General features: G+C 41.2%; 1 protein-coding gene across 11 annotated transcripts in view; it reads right to left on the bottom strand.

The window, feature by feature from the left end:
* Positions 1-21,333, bottom strand: part of TP53BP1 (tumor protein p53 binding protein 1) — a 113,746-nt gene that overhangs the window by 45,296 nt on the left and 47,117 nt on the right. For all 11 annotated transcript variants that reach the window (XR_008657798.2, XM_063639541.1, XM_055278934.2 and 8 more), the window contains 2 exons: positions 7,840-9,166; positions 307-426 (listed from right to left, as the gene is read on the bottom strand). Coding sequence is in view for 10 of the 11 variants with exons in the window: in XM_063639541.1 (XP_063495611.1) it covers positions 307-426; positions 7,840-9,166 (1,447 nt within the window). In the remaining variant the exon portion in view is untranslated. The remainder of the gene's footprint in view (positions 1-306; positions 427-7,839; positions 9,167-21,333) is intronic.

Genomic DNA, 21,333 nt, shown 5'->3' with positions numbered 1-21,333 from the left:
ACTAAAAATACAAAAAAAATTAGCCGGGCGTGGTGGCGGGCGCCTGTAGTCCCAGCTACTCAGAGAGGCTGAGGCAGGAGAATGGCGTGAACCCGGGAGGCGGAGCTTGCAGTGAGCCGAGATTGCGCCACTGCACTCCAGCCTGGGCGACAGAGCGAGACTCCGTCTCAAAAAAAAAAAAAAAAAAAAAAAAAAAAAATCAACCTTACTAGCCAGACCCAACTCCTCAGATCTAAAATATCACTTGTGTAGATAATGATATCTCAGAAATTCTGCCTTAAATATCATTACTTTTTATTCACTCACCAATAGGAGTACTGTGTCTCTTGGGCTCCAATTTTAGATGCCCAATAAGAGGTGGGGTTGCACCAGTCAATGGTGGGATGGTATCACCTTCTTTAGGCAAAGTGAAATGAAATGGGGTTTCTGAAAAAAAGAAAAAAGAAAAGAAAAAATGATTTTAAAAAAAACAGAAGTATAAAATAAGCAAAAATAATGAGAACTGCAAGAAATATTTCAATTACTCTTTTCCTTTGCTCCCAAATTCTGTCTCATTCCCACCACCCTCACCAGGCCTCCTGACCAACTCCCTTCTATTGTCTCTGCTCTCTTCACAGCCAACAACTATAGTACTGCCACAAAGTAGACAACTAGAGGACAGGCAAATAGAGAAAGCCCAAAGTCTGCAAGACCTGAGGAACCTGGAGTCAAATGGAACACAAACATTTGATCTCCAAGACAGTAGATCAGGGGATATTTAGCAATACAAATTTGGACAGTTTCAAATCAGAACAACATAATTTTGTGCAATGCTAACCTAAGGAGTTTGTTTATAAGCCTTAATAGTCTGTAGGATTCTCCAAAGCAAAGTCTGAAGTTAATGCTTATAATGTACAATCTAATCAAAGAGATGACAGAGGATCTCACGGGTTAAAGGACTTCAAGATACTCACTGGTTCTGGCGTCGAAATCCAAGGGTTTCATGGTTCAGCAGTACTGACCAGCATTCACTCTAGGCCTAAGTGTAATGTTCATACCTAAATCTCTGCACAACAGCAAATCCCTCATATATAAGCATCACCAGTGTACACATTTTAGTTATTAAATAATTATAAATAGAAAATATTTGTCAAGACATAAAGCTACTTTCTACCTAGGTCTCAGTTCCAAATTTTTGCTAATCAGAACTAGAAAACTGTCAAAAAATCACATTTTCTAAGTACCTAATTTATCTCTTTTAATACAATGATACATTTGGGAGAAAATAAGAATTGCGCCAGACTTCCCTCTTAAAACTAATATATGAAAATTTCTTCTTACTTTCCTCGGATGGCTCAAAATAACTATAATTTCTTTCATCTTTTTCCACTCCTATCTTTAATAGCAAGCACCGTGATCATTTTTTCCTTTCAAACAAAACAAAACAAAAATCTTTTTTTTTTTTTTTGAGACGGAGTCTGGCTCTGTTGCCCAGGCTACAGTGCAGTGGCGTGATCTCGGCTCACTGCCAGCTCCGCCTCCCGGGTTCATGCCATTCTCCTGCCTCAGCCTCCCAAGTAGCTGGGACTACAGGCGCCCTCCACCACGCCTGGCTAATTTTTTGTATTTTTAGTAGAGACGGGGTTTCAAGAGAAAATGAATTAGTAATCTGAGGAGATAAAAAGAGAAAAAGAAATGGTCTTTAGAAATAAAGGATTAAAGTACATATGCTCAGCAAAGAAACTGTAAAGAGGGGCCAGGTACCATGGCTCATGCCTCTAATCCCAACACTTTGGGAGGCCAAGGCAGATGGATCACTTGAGGTCAGAAGTTCGAGACCAGCCTGGCCAAAATAATGAAACCCCGTCTCCACTAAAAATACAAAAATTAGCTGGGTGTAGTGGCAGGTGCCTGTAATCCCAGCTACTAAGGAGGCTGAGGCAGGAGAATCGCTTGAAGCTGGGAGGCAGAGGTTGCAGTAAGCCAAGATGGTGCCACTGCACTACAGCCTGGATGACAGAGTGAGACCCTGCCTCAAAAACACAAAACAAAACAAAACAAAAACAAACCTGTAAACAGTATGGATGAAGAATCTCAACATTACATCTAACTGACAAAGACATCCACCATAGTTACAGAAAAGAGAAATGGGTCAGGTAGATAAGCATTCATTCTGTGGTAGCCCCTTATAAAGCAAGTTGTTCTAATAAAGAACTTAGAAGAGATACAGAAACTTAAAAAACACCTTGTAAAGCCTCATACATTCCAGACTTCTGAAAATGTGCACGAAATCTTTAAGCAGACCTTTCTATGTGACATATTATGCAAATACAATATGCAAGCATTAATCGCTGAAAATATATCCCTGTAACAAGGTTTCCTTTGCACAGTATTACATAAAACTTATGAAAAGTAATTTTAGCACCATTTATCTAACTGCATTACTATAACCTAATGGAAAATTGAGACTTTTACAGGCCCTAGGGACAGCACTGCCACTACTCTCCTCAGGTCTCCAATGCCTCATTCCTGGATTATTACCATAGCCTATCAATCACTTCCTCTGCCTAAAGTCTCCCACTCTCCCTAACCCTCATTCTTTCTGCACACTTTCTGCAGCCTTCCTAGAAAACATGGCTTTGTTAGCTCCTGGTCAAAAAACTTCAAGGTTTTCACTAGAAGACAAATTCCTAACTCTATAGTCAGCATTCAACTAACCAGTAGCAGCCTGTATCTCCAGTTTTTCTTTAATTATTCAAGTTCATAAAGCTTCTATTCAATGTCCTCCAAACGTTTCCCATTTCTATGCTTTTGTTCCCTCATCTGGAAAACACCATGCATCTACTCAAATTATTGCCAAATCCTTAAAAATACATTTGCTGGCATATTTTATCCTTTTAAACTTATGGAATTTTCCACATATTCCATTATTTCTCTAACATTTAGCACTCCTACATTCTTTAAATTATCAAATCCCTTCTTGTTTTTCCAGATAATCATGGGCTATCATGTTGTAGGTCAGCATACCAAACAATGACGAAGGATATGAATGAGGAAACAAAAGGAAACTCAATACTAATTTTGAAACCACCTGAGTGGGAGTATGTCCTTTAAGGACTTTAGAGAATAACTCCAAAGCAATATTTAAAACTCTAAATGTTAAGAAGGTCTCTCCTAACTTTCTGTTACAGTTTTAAACCCATTTTTCTTCTTTGTTCTTAAAAGAACTGGTTACCCCTAAGAATTTATTAAAAGCCATCTAGTTAAAAATGTAAGAATTTATATATCAGGTGATATCATGCATGAACAGTCTACCCCAAAAGCCTGCCTCTGACATTAATAGACAATGAAGATGGCATTCTATCAAGTAAGCAAATAAAGGTTATAGCTACAGCCGAAAACACATCTAGCTCCCCTGATCATTATTAACTATTACAGACTATTACTTATGGATTTAAAGACTTACTGAACTCCTTACAGTTTTTCACATCATCAACCCACCAAATGTTTGCTCTGTGTTGAACAAGATTGGGCTTCCAAGTACCATCTTGCTTTTTTACAGGTTTAACAGGAGCTCTCCATAGACAGATACTTGAAGAGGTCTCCAAACTGTTAACAGTGATAAGTTATCTATAAATGGAGACATCTAAAGTAATTCTCTCTCTCCCTCTCTGTACTCACTCTCTCTTTTCCTTCCAACTCCCTCTCTCTCCACACCCTCCCCACTCACAATCTCTACTTTGTATTGTTTCAATGTTTTTCAAAATTAAGCATGCATTATTTATTTATTTATTTATTTGTTTGTTTGTTTGTTTGAGATAGGGCCTCGCTCTGTCGCGCAGGCTAAAGTGCAGTGGTGCAATCTCAGCTTACTGCAACCTCCGCCTCCCAGGTTGAAGTGATTCTCAAGCCTCAGCCTCCTGAGTAACTGGAATTACGCGTGCACGCCACCATGCCTGGCCAAGCATGTATCTTTTTTTAAAATCAATAAATCTATTAACAACAAAAAAGTGCTCTTCTAACTTTAGTAGATGAACAAATGCAAAATTCACCCAATTCGTACCTTTCATTCTGTCTTTTCAGACTGAAGAACCATTACTTTTTAGATTACTATCATTTAAATTTGGCCAGGCCCAGTGGCTCATACCTGTAATCCCAGCACTTTGGGAGGCCAAGGCAGGTGGATTACTTGAGGCCAGGAGTTCGAGACCAGCCTGGCCAACATGGCAAAACCCTGTCTCTACTAAAAATACAAAAATTAGCCAGGCATGGTGGCATGTGCCTGTAATTCCAGCTACTCAGGAGGCTGAGGCACAAGAATCACTTGAATCTGGGAGGCGGGGGTTGCAGTGAGCCGAGATCATGTTACTGTACTCCAGCCTGGGCGACAGGGCAAGACTCTGTTCCAAAAAAATAAAAATAAAGTGAGTCTCTCAACATTTAGCAACTAAACAACTATATTTTTAAGTACAAAATAATACTTTTCTGTTCTTTTTGCAATGCTCTTCTGAATAATTTATTTTATATAATTCTCTAAGTTAAAAACTATTATTCTCAGCTGAGCACGGTGGCTCATACCTGTAATCCTGGCACTCTGGGAGGCCAAGGTGGATGGATTGCCTGAATCCAAGAGTTCGAGATCAGCCTGGGAAACACGGCAAAACCCTGTCTCTACAAAAAATTAGCCAAGCATGCTGGTACACGCCTGTAGTCCCAGCTTCTTGGTGGGGGGCTGAAGTGGGAGGATCACCTGAGCCCGGGAGGTCAAGGCTGCAGTGAGCATTGATGGTGCCACTGCACTCCAGCCTGGGTGACAGAGTGAGACCCTGGCTCAAAAACAAACAAAAAAAAGACAAAAAGCTATTATTCTCCCTTCATGTTCTAATTTGTAGTTAAAATTATTTTTATTTAACTTCTCCTCATAAATACTATTTTCCAACCACTGTCTTCATTGCTTTTTGTTGTGTGCCCAAGAACTAAAATCATGAAATAAACATAAAATCACTAGCATTTTCAATAATCTGGATATTAATATTAATAAAATAATAAGTTTTACTATGGCAAAAAAAGCTGACTCTGCCAATTAACAATGTAAACAAGAATTCATGAAGAATACTATTAAAATAATAGAGTATCTCAATGTTTTAGAAGCTTCTTTTGCATTTAATTTAAAAGTACTCCAAAATAACTATATTAAAACAATCAATGAGACCTGATATTTTGTTGGCACAGGTCATTAGCCGTATTTAAACATAACACAATTAGAAAAATACTCTACTACAGAATTTTGGGTTATTCACACTGTTCTTCACTACAGCTCTTCAGAATCAAATAAACTGTATTAAGCAGTTTTACAGGAAGAAAAAGCACAGCTGGGATCAGGAGACCTAGGTTCTAGTCCCACCTCTATCATTAACTAGCCAAAAGACGTTAAGAAGAAGAGACTAAATCCAATAACCCCTCACTTCCTTTTTAGCTCTAACATTTCTTATTCTTAAGATTAAAAAAAAGTGCTAAATATAAAAGCTAATAAATAGGGACTTTTTTTTTTTTTTTTGAGGCAGAGTCTCGCTCTGTCACCGAGGCTGGAGTGCAGTGATACAATCTCAGCTTCTCGTGCCTCAGCCTCCAGAGTAGCTGGGACTACAGGCACCCGTCATCATTCCAGGCTTATTTTTGTATTTTTAGTAGAGATGAGGTTTCATCATGTTGGCAAGGCTGGTCTCGAACTCCTGATCTCAGGTGACCCGCCCACATTGGCTTCTCAAAGTACCGGGATTACAGGCGTGAGCCACCACACCCAACCAAGAGGGACAATTTAAAAACTAAAAAAAAAGTACTATTAATAATCACACCTAGACAATGGGTATAAAATGGGACAGTTCTAGGCTGGGCGCAGCGGCTCACGCCTGTAATCCCAGCACTTTGGAGGCCGAGGTGGGCAGATCACGAGGTCAGGAGATCGAAACCATCCTGGCCAACATGGTGAAACCCCGTCTCTACTAAAAATACAAAAATTAGCTGGGCGTGGTGGCATGCACCTGTAGTCCCAGCTACTCGGGAGGCTGAGAGGCAGGAGAATCGCCTGAACCCAGGAGGCAGAGGTTGCAGTGAGCCGAGATTGCACCACTGCACTCCAGCCCAGCAACAGAGCAAGACTCCGTCTCAAAAAAAAAAGGGACTGTTCTATGCAAACCAAAAACTATGGTCACTCATACTATCATATATAAACTTGCCAAATACTGTTTTTTCATTTCATCCTAGAAAGTTGTTTTCTTAAGTTTGTGTCTTGTTCTTACTTTGTTTTTGGAGCTTCATTTTACATTATAATAACTCTATTTTTTGAGACAGAATTTCGCTCTTGCCCAGGCTGTAGTGCAAAGGCACAATCTCAGCTCATCGCAACCTCCACCTCCTGGGTTCAAGTGATTCTCCTGTCTCAGCCTCCCGAGTAGCTGGGATTATAGGCGCCTGCCAGCACTCCTGGCTAATTTTGTGGTTTTGGTAAAGACAGGGTTTCTCCATGTTGGTCAGGCTAGTCTCAAACTTCCGACCTCAGGCAATCTGCCGGCCTCGGCCTCCAAAAGTGCTGGGATTACAGGCGTGAGACACCACGCCTGGCCTACATTATACTAACTCTAAGGATTCAGAAAGATTGAATTATTTTCAGCTAATGTCATACTCTACAAATTATTTTATTTTATTCTTGGGAAACAGAGTCTCACTCTGTCGCCCAGGCTGCAGTGCAGTGGCGTGATCTCGGCTCACTGCAACCTCTGCCTCTCAGGTTCAAGCGATTCTCGTGCCTCAGCCTCCCAAGTAGCTGGAACTACAGGTACACACGACACCACATCTGGCTAATTTTTTGTATTTTAGTAGAGATGGGTTTCACCATGTTAGCCAGGCTGGTCTCAAACTCCTGAGCTCAGGTAATCTGCCCACCTTGGCCTCCCAAAGTGTTAGGATTACAGGCGTGAGCCACTGCACCCAGCCTGTACAAATACTTTAGAAAGTAATCTATGTTTTCATGCTGACTTTCGTAAAATAAAGAACAAGAAATAATACATTTTCCAGTTTCAGGTTTAAGAGATATGTATTTCTTGAACCAAGTTTAGAAACTTTACTTAATGCCCATAAAAAGGAAATAACTAATTAATAGGATACTCATCAACAGTTCTGAATGTGATTTTACCACACAGAGTTAATCAAAAAAGATCCTTCTACTTCAAGGCAACTGTCAAAATCTATACACACAGAGCAAGGATACAATCTAAGTCAGAAAAAAACAGATTGGTACAATTTCTAAATATTTTTTACCAACTAGTCCTGAGTTATAAAGCTGATAAATCTCAAATATCTTTAATTGCACAAATAATTATAGCTATTAAAAAAATGCAATCCAGGCTGGGCGTGGTGACTCATCCCTGTAATCCCAGCACTTTGGAAGGCCAAGGCAGGTGGATCACTTGAGTCAGGAGTTCGAGACTAGCCTGGCTAACATGGTGAAACCCCATCTCTACTAAAAATACACAAAAATTAGCCAGATAGTGGCATGAGCCTATAGTCCCAGCTACTTGGGAGGCTGAGGCATGAGAAATCACCTGAACCCGGGAGGTGTAGGTTGTAGGGAGCTGAGACCGCACCACCGTACTCTAGCCTGGGCAACAGAGCGGGACTCTGTCTCAAAAAAAAAAAAAAAAAAAAGGCAATCCAAAAAATTTAATTTCCCAATTATTATTGGTTTTTCATAAACATAAACCAAAGATAGTGTTCACTCCTGACATAAGCATGCAGTTCTCACCAACTTTCCATTCCAAATTATAATTTAGGTGAGACAGAATAATCTACAATCACACTCACCACTAGAACTTTCACAGAAGCTTTGTGAGGCATGGGCAGAGGGCTTCCCCAGCTTCTGGGCCTCTGCATCTGAGCTTAGCTGCTTTGCATTAGCCATTTTTGAGTCTTCTATTAATGAATTATTTGTTTTCTCCTGAGTTTGGGGCTGCTGCAACTCCTGGTCAAGTCTTAAACGATCATCTGCTCTCATTAAAGGTAAGGAAGGCTGTGAAGAGTCTTCCTCTACAGGTTCTGTTTCTGCAGTCCCTGATTTCAGATCTCCTTCATATTCTACACTCTTTTCTTCCTTGGTGTCTAATCTATTCTCAGCACATGGTTCTATTTCTGGAGCAACATCCTCCCATGACTGGGAATCTGAGCACTTCTCCACTCCCTCTAAAGGTTCACAAGAAACATCAACTCCGGGAGATGGCTCTTTCACATCTACAATGACAACACTGGAGTCCTCTGAAGTAGCTTCTTCCCAAGCTTCTTGATCCTTATGTTCCAATTCTTGGTCAAGTATTGCCAACTTTTGAGGGGAATCAATACTAATCACACTGGTTTCAACTTCCATAGCTTCTGAGCATTCTTTTTTTGGGATTTCCTTTTGAAGACACAACCCTTGGGACTGAGTTTCAGTCAGAGAAAGGTGCAATGGGACACTCTCCATATTTTCTTCTTTGAGTTCTTCTCCTTGACTTTCACAAGGTGTCTCAGGGATTTCTTCCACCTCAGACCCTGAAGACCCCTCCTCTGGATGGTGTTCTTTAATTTCCATAGCCTCCTCCTGATCTAACACACTAGAAAGTGCCTCAGATCGAGTAGCTGGTGAAGGAACTGCCTGACTCCCCGAATCACAAGTGAGATCAATACAAACATCTTCTGCTACCGTTTCTTCTCTGCCCTTGCAAACAGTGGCTAAAATACTAATGTCATCCCTGGTGTCTGTATTATCTCCCTTTGTTTTGTCATCATTCTGACTCAGTTGTACTTCACCATCCTGTGCTGGATTCATCAGGATACTATCATTTTCCGCAGGAACAAATTTAGAATTGAGAACTGGAGACATGGGTTCTGTATCCTCAATCTGTGTATTTTCTCCATCTTCATCAATTCTGTGAGAACTCAAGCTCTCCATCTTTGGGGACTGACTATATTCACTTGTAGAAAGCATCAACTTGCAAGAATCCCCTGTCAAAGATAGCCCAAGATCCTCAGGGGAATTCTTTGGTTCAATCTCTGAAGTTTTAGAACACTCAACTGTCAAAGATGAACTATGCAAATCTCCATCTTTCTTCCCATCATTTGATTGTTCTTCCAGACTTGGGGAAGGAATAAAAATGTCCTAAGGAAGAATAAAAAGAGACAAATCGTAATTTGTACATGATCATATATCTTTTATATCAAATCCTTGGATTCATATAAAATTTCTAAAATCAAATTTCTAAATTTTTAAATTCATATAAAATTTCTAAATCAAATTTAAGAATTAAAGAACTCTAGTATAGCCAGGAGCAGTGGCACATGCTCCAGCCCATTTCAGTTCTCACAAAGTGGGGATACGTACTCATTTTACTTCACGATTTCAAAATGTGCTAGCATTCAACACAGTGAAACCCTGTCTCTACTAAAAATACAAAAAATCAGCCAGGCATGGTGGCGGGCACCTGTAATCCCAGCTACTTGGGAGGCTGAGGCAGGAGAATCACTTGAATCCGGGAGGCGGAGGTTGCAGTAAGCCGAGATGGCACCACTGCACTCCAGCCTGGGTGACAGAGTGAGACTCCATCTCAAAAAAAAAAAAAAAAAAAAGAAGCTAGCATTCATAAAGCAGGTATTAAAATCCAGTGGCCAGGCGCAGTAGCTCACGCCTATTATCCCAGCATTTTGGGAGGCTGAGGCAGGTATATCACCTGAGGTCAGGAGTTCAAGACCAGCCTGGCCAACAGGACAAAACCCTGTCTCTACCAAAAATACAAGAATTAGCCGGGTGGGGTGGTGCGTGGCTGTAATCCCAGCTACTCAAGAAAGTGAAGCAGAAGAATGGCTTGAACCGGGGAGGCAGAGGTTGCAGTGAGCCAAGATCCTGTCATTGCACTCCAGTCTGGATGACAGAGTAAGACTCCATCTCAAAAAACAGTAATAATAATAATAATAAATAAAATAAAATCCAAAGCTTACAATATCAATAGTCAACAGAGAAATACAAATTAAAATCACAATGAAATGCCACTACACGCGACAAAAGCAACTAACATAGGCCGGGCGCAGTGGCTCACACCTGTATTCCCAGCACTTTGGAAGGCCAAGGCGGGCGGATCACCTGATGTCAGGAGTTCGAGACCAACCTGGCCAACATGGTGAAACCCCATCTCTACTAAAAATACAAAAATTAGCCAGGCGTGGTGGCGTGCACCTGTAGTCCCAGCTACTTGCAAGGCTGAGGCAGGAGAATCACTTGAACCCAGGAGGCAGAGGTTGCAGTGAGCTGAGATCATGACATTGCACTCCAGCCTGGGCGACAAGCGAGACTGTATCTCAAAAAAAAAAAAAAAAGCAAACTAATGTTAAAAGAGTTCACAAAACAGCCAGGCATCATGGCTCAGCCAGGCGTGGTGGCTCATGCCTGTAATCCCAGCACTTTGGGAGGCTGACGTGGGAAAACTGCTTGAGCCCAGGAGTTCAAGACCAGCCTGGGCAACATGGCTAGACCCCATGTCTACAGAAACTTTGAAAATTAGCCAGGCATGATATTGTGTCCCTACAGTCCCAGCTACTAAGGAGGCTGAGGCAGCAGGATCACTTGAGCCACAGGAGTTTAAGGCTGCAGTGAGCTATGATCGTATCACTCACTGTACACTAGCCTGGGTGACAGACAAAGACTCTGTCCCAAAAAAAGAGAAAAAAAAAAGGCTCACAAAATCCAGGATTAGTAACGATGTCGAACAACTGCAACTCTCATACATTGCTGCTGGGAATGCAAAATGTTACACCCACTTTGGAAAAACAGTATGGCAGTATCTAATAAAGTTAAACATTCATTACTATATAACCTAGGCATTCTCTTTGCAGGCATTTACCTAAGAAAAATAAAAATATGTGCCCACAGAAAGATGTGCATCCAAATGATCACAGAATTATTATTCATAAGATGTGCATGCTGGCCAGGCGCAGTGGTTCACATCTGTATTCTCAGCACTTTGGGAGGCCTAGACAGGCAGATCTCTTGAGGCCAGGAGTTCGAGGCCAGCCTGGCCAACATGGTGAAATCCCACCCCTACTAAAAATACAAAAATTAGCTGGGCATGGTGGTGCACACCTGTGATCCCAGCTACCCAGAGGCTGAGGCACAAGAATCGCTTGAACCCAGGAGGCAGAGGTTGCAGTGAGGCAAAATCACGCCACTGCACTCCAGCCTCAGCGACAGAGCGAGATTCTGTCTCCAAAAAGAAGATGTGTGAATGATCATAGGATTATTATTCATAAATTCATGGGAAATTATTCTTATATTCACTCATATAATGGTCAAATATTAATTGTAATTGAATAGATTATTCAAAATAACCAAAAACTAGAACCAAATGTCCTATCAATTGGTTAATGAACAAACTGTAGATACACATACTATGGAACACTATCCAACAATATAAATGGCATAAAATATGAATATGTATAATACAAGCAAATCTCAAAAATATGCTAAGTAAAAGAGCTCAAAAATAAAAGACCATACACACTTCCTGATTCCAATTACATGAAATTCTTTTTTTTTTTTTTTTTTAAGACAAGGCTTCACTCTGTCGCCTAGGCTCTGGAGTGCAGTGGTGAGATAATAGCTCACCGAAGCCTCAATTTCCTGGGCTCAAGCAATCTCCCACCTCAGCCTCCCAAGTAGCTGGGAATACAGGTGGGCGCCACAACACCCAGGTAATTTTTAAGATGTCTTTTAGAAATGGGATCTTGCTATATTGCCCAGACTTGAAACTACTGAAATACCAAAACTATACTGACAGAAAGCTGATGTGTGATTGCCTAGGGCGGGAGAAGAGAGTATACTGGGCAGCAGGCAGATCAACCACAAAAGGTTATAAGGAAACTTTTTAGGGTGAGGGAACTGCTCTCTACTTTGATGGTGGTGATGGTTACACAGCTGTATACATTTGCCAAAATCCATCAAAACATACACACAAAATGACAATTTTATTTTATGTAACCAATATTTCAATATTTTTAAAAAGAGAAATTAATATAAAACGTAGCTGTTTTTATAAAATATTTTACATTTAGTGTGTTATTTTGCCTAATGTAAATAATGTAAAACTCCCAACATAGATGGTTAGGCATTCATTTCCTATGTTTTGTTTTGTTTTTGAGACAAGGTCTTGCTCTGCCACCCAGGCTGGAGTGCAGTGGCTTAATCACAGCTCATTGCAGTCTTAATGTCTCGGACTCAACTGATCCTCTCACCTCAGTCTCCCCAGCAGCTGGAACCACAGGTGCGCACCACCAGAGCCAGGTAACTTTTGTATTTTTGTAGAGAGGGTCTCATTTTGTTGCCCAGGCTTGTTTCAAAATCCTAGGCTTGAGCAATCTGCCCACCTTAGCCTCTCAAACTGCTAGGATTACAGGCATGAGCCACCAAGCCCAGGCTTTTCTTCCTATGATTTTTAAGGGAATGAGGAATCAAATGGGTAGTCAAGCATTCTGTATATTCCATAACTTCTGGTATTTCAATGTCTGGTATTATTGTTTATCCTATCAGATTGTAACAATGATCATAAGTTTGAATCTGTTCATATACTCTCAGACATGACTGAGTATAAACTGGTTCAAGCAAGGTGCAGTGGCTCTAACTTATAATCCCAACACTTTGGAAGGCCGAGGCAGAAGGATTACTTGAGCCCAGGAGTTTGAGATAAGCCTGCGCAACAAAGTGAGACCCTGTCTCTACCAAAAAAAAAAAATTAGCTGAGTGTGGTGGCACACATCTGTGGTCACAGCTACTTGGGAGCCTGGATGGTTAAGGCTGCAGTAAGCAGTGATTGTGCCACTGCACACCAGCCTGTACAACAGAGTAAGACCCTGTCTCAAAAGGAAAAAAAAAAATGGTTCAACATTTCTAAATGGCAATTTAGCAAAACACAACAGCCCTGAAATTCTACATTCCATAATCCAATAATTCCATTTCTGGGAAATTAATCAATGAAAGCACACTAACATTTAGCTACAAAATGGTTCACTGCTATATTACTATTTAGAATAGGAAACAATATGAAATACCTTAAATGGTTACAAATAGGAATTTTATTTTATTTATTTATTTATTTTTGAGACAGGGTCTTGTTCTGTTGCCCAGGCTGGAGTGCAGTAGTGCGATCATGGCTCACTGCAGTCTTGACCTCCTAGGCTCAAGTGATTCTCTTACCTCAGCCTCCCGAGTAGCTGGGAATACTGGCACACACCACCACACCTAATTTTTTTGTATTTTTTGTAGAGACGAGATTTTGCCATGTTGCCGAGGCTGATCCTGAACTCCTAGGTTCAAGCAATCTGCCCGCCTCGAACTCCCAGAGTGCTGGGATTACTACGGGCATGAGCTACCTCGTCCGGCCAAGATAATAATTTTTAAATTGTGATCTATCACATGATGGAATGTTTTGTGGTCTACATAAAAGTATACTGTAGAAGAATACTAAAACATCAAAAAACATTTGGGCTATAGAAGGAAGTTTCTATTTTAGTAAAAAATTATGCGGATATACATTATAGTCTTTTTTTTTTTTTTTTGTTGAGACAGAGTCTTGTTCTGTCACCCAGGCAGTGGCACCATCTCCGCTCACTGCAACCTCTACCTCCCAGGTTCGTGATTTTCCTGCCTCAGCCTCCAGAGTAACTGGGATTACAGGCGCCGCCACCACGCCCAGCTAATTTTTGTACTTTTTAGTAGAGATGGGGTTTCACCATGTTGGCCAGGCTGGTCTCAAACTCCTGACCTCAAGTGATTGGTCTGCCTTGGCCTCCCAAAGTGCTGGGATTACAAGCGTGAGCCACAGAACCTGGCCATTCTACTATTTTTACACATTTTATAATATATAATCTTCATGTAATTTTAGTTAATAAACATACATCAAAAAAAGCTAAGAGGGCCAGGTGTGATGGCTTACACCTGTAATCCCAGCACTTTGAGAGGCTGAGGCAGGTGGATCACCTGAGGTCAGGAGTTCGAAACCAGCCTGACCAACAAGGTGAAACCCCATCTCTACTAAAAACACAAAAATTTGCCAGGTGCGTGGAGAGCGAGACTTCATCTCAAAAAAAAAAAAAAAAAGCTAAGAGTTGTTATTTCTGAGGTAGAATAACTAATGATCTTATCTTCCCTTTTTTCTTTTTTTTCAAGATGGGGTCTTGCTTTGTCACCCAGGCCAGAGGGCAGTGGCACAATCATAGCTCACTGCAGCTTCAAACACCTGAACTCAAGCAATCCTCCCGGCTAATACTCCTCCCTCGCACCAGGAGCTGGGACTACAGGCACACGTCACCACTTCCGGCTAATTTTTTTTTTTCTTTTGGTGGGTAGAGACAGGGGCCTATGTTGCCCAAGCCGCTATCACACTCCTAGCTCAAGCTATCCTCCCACCTTGGCCTCCCAAAGCACTGGTATTACAGGTGTAAGCCACCAAGCATGACCACATCTTCTGCAAGATATATGTATTTTTTCCCTTGTTGCAAAAAATAAGTCATTTTACAAAGGCTCATAGATAAAACATCACTAATGTAAAGCTATAAATACCTTTTTTTAAATGCAACTCACAATATAAAATTAACCCATTTTAAACTAAACAATTCAGGCCAGGCGTGGTGGCTCACGCCTGTAATTCCAGCACTTTGGGAGACCAAAGCAGGCAGATCACTTAAGGTCAGAAGTTTGAGAACAGCCTGGCCAACATGGTGAAACCCCAACTCTACTAAAAATACAAGCATTAGCTAGGCATGATAGCGTGCACTTTTTGTCCCAGCTACCTGGGGTGCTGAGGCAGGAGAATCACTTGAACTCGGAAGGCGGAGGTTGCAGTGAGCTGAGACCGCGCCACTGCACTCCAGCCTGGCAACAGAGTTGAGACTCCATCTCAAAAAACAAACAAACAAACAAACAAACAAAACACAAAAACAAAAATAAAATAATTCAGTGGCATCTGGTGCATTTACAATGTTATGCCACCACCAGCACTATTCTAGTTTGAAAACATTTAATCGTCTAATTTGTCCTCACCAAAATTAATACATATATCAAGAATGAGAAAATGTTAACTATCAAACTGTGTTCTACTAATCCTCTCCCCATCCCTCCTATCTTGGTAAAGGGTCAAAGAGGCTATGTGATTGACAAGTTTATTAGGAAAGAAAGAAAAAAATAGACAAAATCACCTTTATCCTAATTTTATCTTGAATAGTAATAATCTCTTTACACATATTTAAATCTTACAACATCAAAATTAGGTTGACTTGGACTCCAGTAACCAAGATACAAAAGAAATAACAGATGAGCAAGGGTTACCCATTAAGAATAACATGTACAAGTTTGACATATAATGAAAAAAGTAGGGAACTTAATAAAAATGGAGAACTGAATATACACATATTCAGAGTTTTCTGAAATCCCAATAAGTAATGGTAAAGGGATTTTTCTTAAGCACAAAATTTCACGAAAAAGAGAACAGAAGAAAAGAGAACTGCAAAAAAAATCTGGAAAAGGTAACCTATTTAGCAGAAGAGTGAAAGCTGAATTCCTAAGCGAGCAGTGGAGAAAGCCAATAAACCACCAGAGTTACACCACAGTTCCAACTCCCATAATCTCACCCTGCCCCTCCTCTGCCCTGGAGAGAGTAAAACAGAGTGTCCCAGGACTGGCAGACAAGAGGCACGGTTATCAGGAAGTACAACACTGAAAATACGGAGATTAAATGAAAATCTACATATTGAATGAAACCTGTACCTGCCTCCCAACCACCCTTCCCAACCAAAGCCCTCTTCCATTAACAGACCTCTAGCACAACGGCAGACAGGCCAACACGTGCAAATAGGAGATCAGACATTTTCCTAAGGGAACTGACCAGGCCAAGATAAATCAAGAGACTGACATTATGGGACTCCCAATAAAATGTCCCAGCGGATCACATTACAGCAAATCCCAAAAACAGTAAGACCCAACCACCAACTCAGAACTACTAATCATCTGTCTGATATTTCACTCTTGAACATCACCAAGTAATCAAAGATTACCAGACATCTGAGGAAAGCCTCTAATTTGAAAGAGATCAAAACAAACAAAACTAAAGTCCATCTGGAAGAAATAGTGACTATTCCAGACAGAAGAATACTGTCATTAATACTGTTAATACTGTTAGAGATAAGATAGTATATCAATAAAACAAGAGAAATGGTATTAAAAAATATTCTGAAAAAAAAATTTAGAAATTAAAAACCCAAGAGTAGAAATTAATAACTAAGAGAAGAATTAAAAGATGGTTGAAGGCCGGGCGCGGTGGCTCAAGCCTGTAATCCCAGCACTTTGGGAGGCCGAGGCGGGCGGATCACGAGGTCAGGAGATCGAGACCATCCTGGCTAACACGGTGAAACCCTGTCTCTACTAAAAATACAAAAAATTAGCCAGGCGTGTTGGCGGGCGCCTGTAGTCCCAGCTCCTCGGGAGGCTGAGGCAGGAGAATGGCCTGAACCCGGGAGGCGGAGCTTGCAGTGAGCCGAGATCGCGCCACTGCACTCCAGCCTGGGTGACACAGCAAGACTCCGTCTCAAAAAAAAAAAAAAAAAAAGATGGTTGAACCAGGCAATTGCACCTGTAGGTATACATAAGAGAAATAAAATCATGTTCACACACAAACTTGTCCATAAATGTACATAGCAGCATTATTCACAATAGCCAAAAGGGGAAACAACCCAAATGTCCATCAACTGCTGAATCGATGACTGTGGTATATCCACACAATGGTATTATTCAGCAATAAAAAGGAACGAAGGCCAGGCGTGGTGGCTCATGCCTGTGATCCCAGCACTTTGGGAGGCCGAAACAGGTGGATCACCTGAGGTCAGGAGTTCAAGACCAGCCTGACCAACATGGAGAAACCCCGTCTCTACTAAAAATACAAAATTTGCCAGGCATGGTGGTGCATGCCTGTAATCCCAGCTACTCAGGAGGCTACAGCAGGAGAATCGCTTGAACCTGGGAGGCAAAGGTTGCAGTGAGCCAAGATCACGCCATTGCACTCCAGCATGGGCAACAAGTGCGAAACTCCATCTCAAAAAGAAAAATAAATAAATAAATAAATAAAAATAAAAAGGAATGGAATTCTTTTTTCCTTTATATTTTTTATAGACAAGGATAGATCAATAGAAAAAAAGGAATGAAAATCTGATACATGCTACAACATAGGTGAATCCTGAAAACATTATGCTAAATTAAAGAAGCCATTCACAAAGGCTATATATTTTATAATTCCATTTATATGAAATGCCCAGAATAGGCAAATCTATAGAGACAGAAAGTAGACTGGTGGTCTCTAAGGGCCGAGGGTAGAAGAAATGTTGAGTGAGTGCTAAAGGGCATGGGTTCTGGGGAGGTGATGAAACTATTCTGAAATTAGATCATGATGATGGTTGCACAACTCTATGAATATACTCAAAACCACGGGATTGTGCACTTTAAATGGGTAAACTGAATGGTATGTGAATAACATCTCAATATAGCCACTGTTTTTTTAATGACTGAAGAAATCACCCAGAAAGTTGAACTAAAAGAGACAGAGATGTTCAAAAGTAGGAGACAAGATAAAATTAGAAGACTATTCTAGGAGTTTCAACATCCAAACAGTAGATAGTCCATTAAAAAAAGAACAGAGAAAACAAAGGGGAAGAAATTAAAGAAATAAATTTCTTTGAACTGAAGGACCTGAGTTTCTAAATTGAGAGGGCCTACCAAGTACCCAATACAATGAATGAAAATAGACCTATCCCAAAGGTCTGGAAATTTCAGAACACTGGGAACAAAGAGAAAATCCTACAGGATTCCAGTAAAGAAAAACCAGATCACCTATTAAAAGTCAAGATCAGACTGCCTTCACACTGTTTTGTTTTTTGTTGTTGTTGTTGTTTTGTTTTGTTTTTTTGGTAGAGACAGGGTCTGGCCATGTTGCCCAGGCTGGTCTCAAACTCCTGGCTTCAAGTGATCCTCCCACCTTAGCCTCCCAAAGTGCTAAGATTACAGGCATGAGCCACCATGGCTGACCTGGCCCTCACACTTAACAGCAGCACTGGAAGTTGGAAGACAAAAGAGCAATGCCTTCAAAATCTTTAAAGGAAAATTATTTCCAATCTAGAATTCTATACTCCTGCAAACTACAAATCAAGTGTGATAGCAGAATAAAGGCTACTAAACAATGTCCCCCACCAAAATGAGGGAGTAAACCAAGCAAGAAGATATGAAACCCAAGAGGTATCCAACACGGACAGGTAAGGAGAATCTCCACGGATGACAGTGAACGGAGGTAACAGTTATGCACCAGCTATAGAGGGCAACAGTACAGATTAGAAATCAGGAGGGTCCAAAAAAGGTTTCTCCAAAAAGATGAAACAGAAAGTCTAAGGCTCCTCAACATCCTGAAAGGAGTTTCTGACAATTGGTGGAGAATCTAGGGTTGATTTAATGACAGTCAAAGAAAACAAAACAAATAAAAAAAGACAATTACAATTTCAGAGAAAACAAATTACAGAAACATGAAAAAATAGGCCGGGCGCGGTGGCTCACGCCTGTAATCCCAGCACTTTGGGAGGCCGAGATTGGCGGATCACAAGGTCAGGAGATCGAGACCATCCTGGCTAACACGGTGAAACCTCGTCTCTACCAAAAATACAAAAAAATTAGCCGCGCATGGTGGCGACTGCCTGTAGTCCCAGCTACTCGGGAGGCTGAGACAGGAGAATGGTGTGAACCCGGGAGGCAGAGCTTGCAGTGAGCCAAGGTCACGCCACTGCACTCCAGCCTGGGCGACAGAGCAAGACTCTGTCTCAAAAAAAAAATAAAATAAAATAAAATAAAATAAAATAAAAAAAAAGAAACATGAAAAAATATTCATAATATGTCATAGGCTTTGCTGTGAATTGTTTACAGTTATAATGTAAACTCAGTAATAATCTAAACAAAATTATGATGTAACTATACTTGGAAAATGGCTAAAATTTTTTTATGAAAATAGGCTCGGCACGGTAGCTCACATCTGTAATCCCAGCATTTTGGGAGGCCAAGGCAGGAGGTCTGCTTGAGCCCAGGAGTTCAAGACCAGCCTGGGCAACATAGTGAGGTCCCACCTCTACAAAAAATTTTTTAATTAGCCAGGTGTGATAGTGCGTGCCAGTAGTCCTAGCTACTCAGAAGGCTGAGGTGGGAGGACGGCCTGAGTACAGAAGTTCGAGGTTACAGTGAGCTATGATTGCTCCACTGCACTCCAGCCTGAGCAACAGGTCAATGACCCTGTGCCTAAGAAAAAGAAAATATAATCATGCTATGTAGAATTATGGAGGTAAATACCAAAAGAAAAAGCATAAAGAACGAAAAGTGGTTATCTTTGGGTAGGAAGAGAGAGAGGCCTTGTTTTAACTATTTGACTTATTTTTGGGGTTTTACAAATGCTTATTAAGTAAAATCAAATCTTTAACTTAAAAGCTATGTTGTAAAAGTATTCTTTTTTTTTTTTTTTTTTTGAGACAAGGTCTCACTCTGTTGCTCAAGCTGAGTGCTGTGGCATGATCATGGCTCACTGCAGCCTCAACTTCCCGGATTCAAGCAATTCTCCAGGCAATTCTCCTGCCTCAGCCTCCTGAGCAGCTGGGACTACAGGCACGCACCACTACTCCCAGCTATTTTTGACCATTTGTAGAGATGGGGTCTCACTATGTTGCCCAGGCTGTTCTCAAACTCCTGGGCTCACGTGATCCTCCCACCTCGGCCTCCCAAAGTGCTGGGATTATAGGTGTGGGCCACTGCACCCGGCCTACTAAAGGTATTCTTGAGAGACTTTTTAGGAGGCATGGACTGCACTGGCTAAGGCATCTGATAAAATATGAGTTCAAAGAAACCTGATTAGAGTTATCTTAGGTTCCAAGAATCTCTGAACTATGTTCAGAATCACTCATTTGTCTCAAATTTTCATTGCTGATTTTTTAGCTAATTCTGAAGGTCTTTGGTAAATGTTGAAAACAGAGCAATTCCTTCAACAGTGCCTTGTTTTTCAAAACGTCCGTTCTCCCTTTGTGGCCAGGCATTATCTCCACCCCCAAAAACCAGTAGGAATACCTTTCCAAAGACCACAAAAGTCTCGTTCGGTCACTGAAAAACATCTGTAACCATTTTCTTTAAATCAGTGTTGGAAAAATCTTCTCAGTGCTGTGTGTCAGTGCTTATAGCTCATTCTTAAACTCTTTTTTTTTTTTTAAGACAGGGTCTCACTGTTGCCCAGGCTGCAGCACAGTGGCGCGATCTCAGCTCACTGTAACCTCTGCCTCCTGGGTTCAAGTGATTCTCCTGCCTCAGCCTTCCAAATAGCTGGGACTACAGGTGCGTGCCACCATGCCCGGCTAATTTTTGTATTTTTTGGTAGAGACTGGGTTTCACTGTGCTGGCCATGCTGGTCTTGAACTCCTGGTCTCAAGTGAATCGCCTGCCTCGGTCTCCCAAAGTGCTGGGATTACAGGCATGAGCCACTACGCCTGGCCAGATTTATAACTTTTTTTTTTTTTGAGACAGGGTCTTGCTATTTTGCCCAAGCTGTTCTCAACTCCTAGGTTCAAATGCTCCTCCCACCTCAATCTCCTGAGCAGCTGAGATTACAGGCATGCCCCACCATGCCCAGCTATGTTCACATATAACTTAGAAAAATAAAAGCTAAAGAAGGCCAGGCACGTGGCCCACACCTGTAATCTCAACACACTGGGAGGCTGAGACAGGAGGATTGCTTGAGCCCAAGAGTTTAAGAACAGCCCTGGCAACATAGTGATACCCCGTCTCTATAAGAAAAATTAAGAAATTAGTTGGGCATGGTGCCACGTGCCTGTAGTTCCAGCTACTTGGGAGGCTGAGGTGGGAGGATCACTTGAGACTGGAAAGTCAAGGCTGCAGTGAGCCATGGTCGCACCACTGCACTCCAGCCTGGGCAACAGACCAAGATCCTGCCTCAAAAAAAAAAAAAAAAAAAGCTAAAGAAAATGATGTATGGTTTGAACATCCATTTCACCTCTAGGTAACCTTGTTTTAACCCTTTCACTGCCAGCAACAGCTACCCTTATATGCAGTATTTACCAAGTGCAAGGCACTAGTCTAGGCATTTTATATATATTAACCTTTCATAAACATCCTATGAAGTAGACAGTATCAATATCCCCACCATTTGACTGATGAGCAAACTAAGATTCAATTTCAATTGGTCACAAAGGTAGTAATCACAG

The sequence above is a fragment of the Symphalangus syndactylus genome, chromosome 5 (assembly GCF_028878055.3).
Source record: "Symphalangus syndactylus isolate Jambi chromosome 5, NHGRI_mSymSyn1-v2.1_pri, whole genome shotgun sequence".
In the NCBI taxonomy this organism is placed as follows: domain Eukaryota; kingdom Metazoa; phylum Chordata; class Mammalia; order Primates; family Hylobatidae; genus Symphalangus; species Symphalangus syndactylus.
This window is presented reverse-complemented; position numbering and strand designations above follow the sequence as displayed.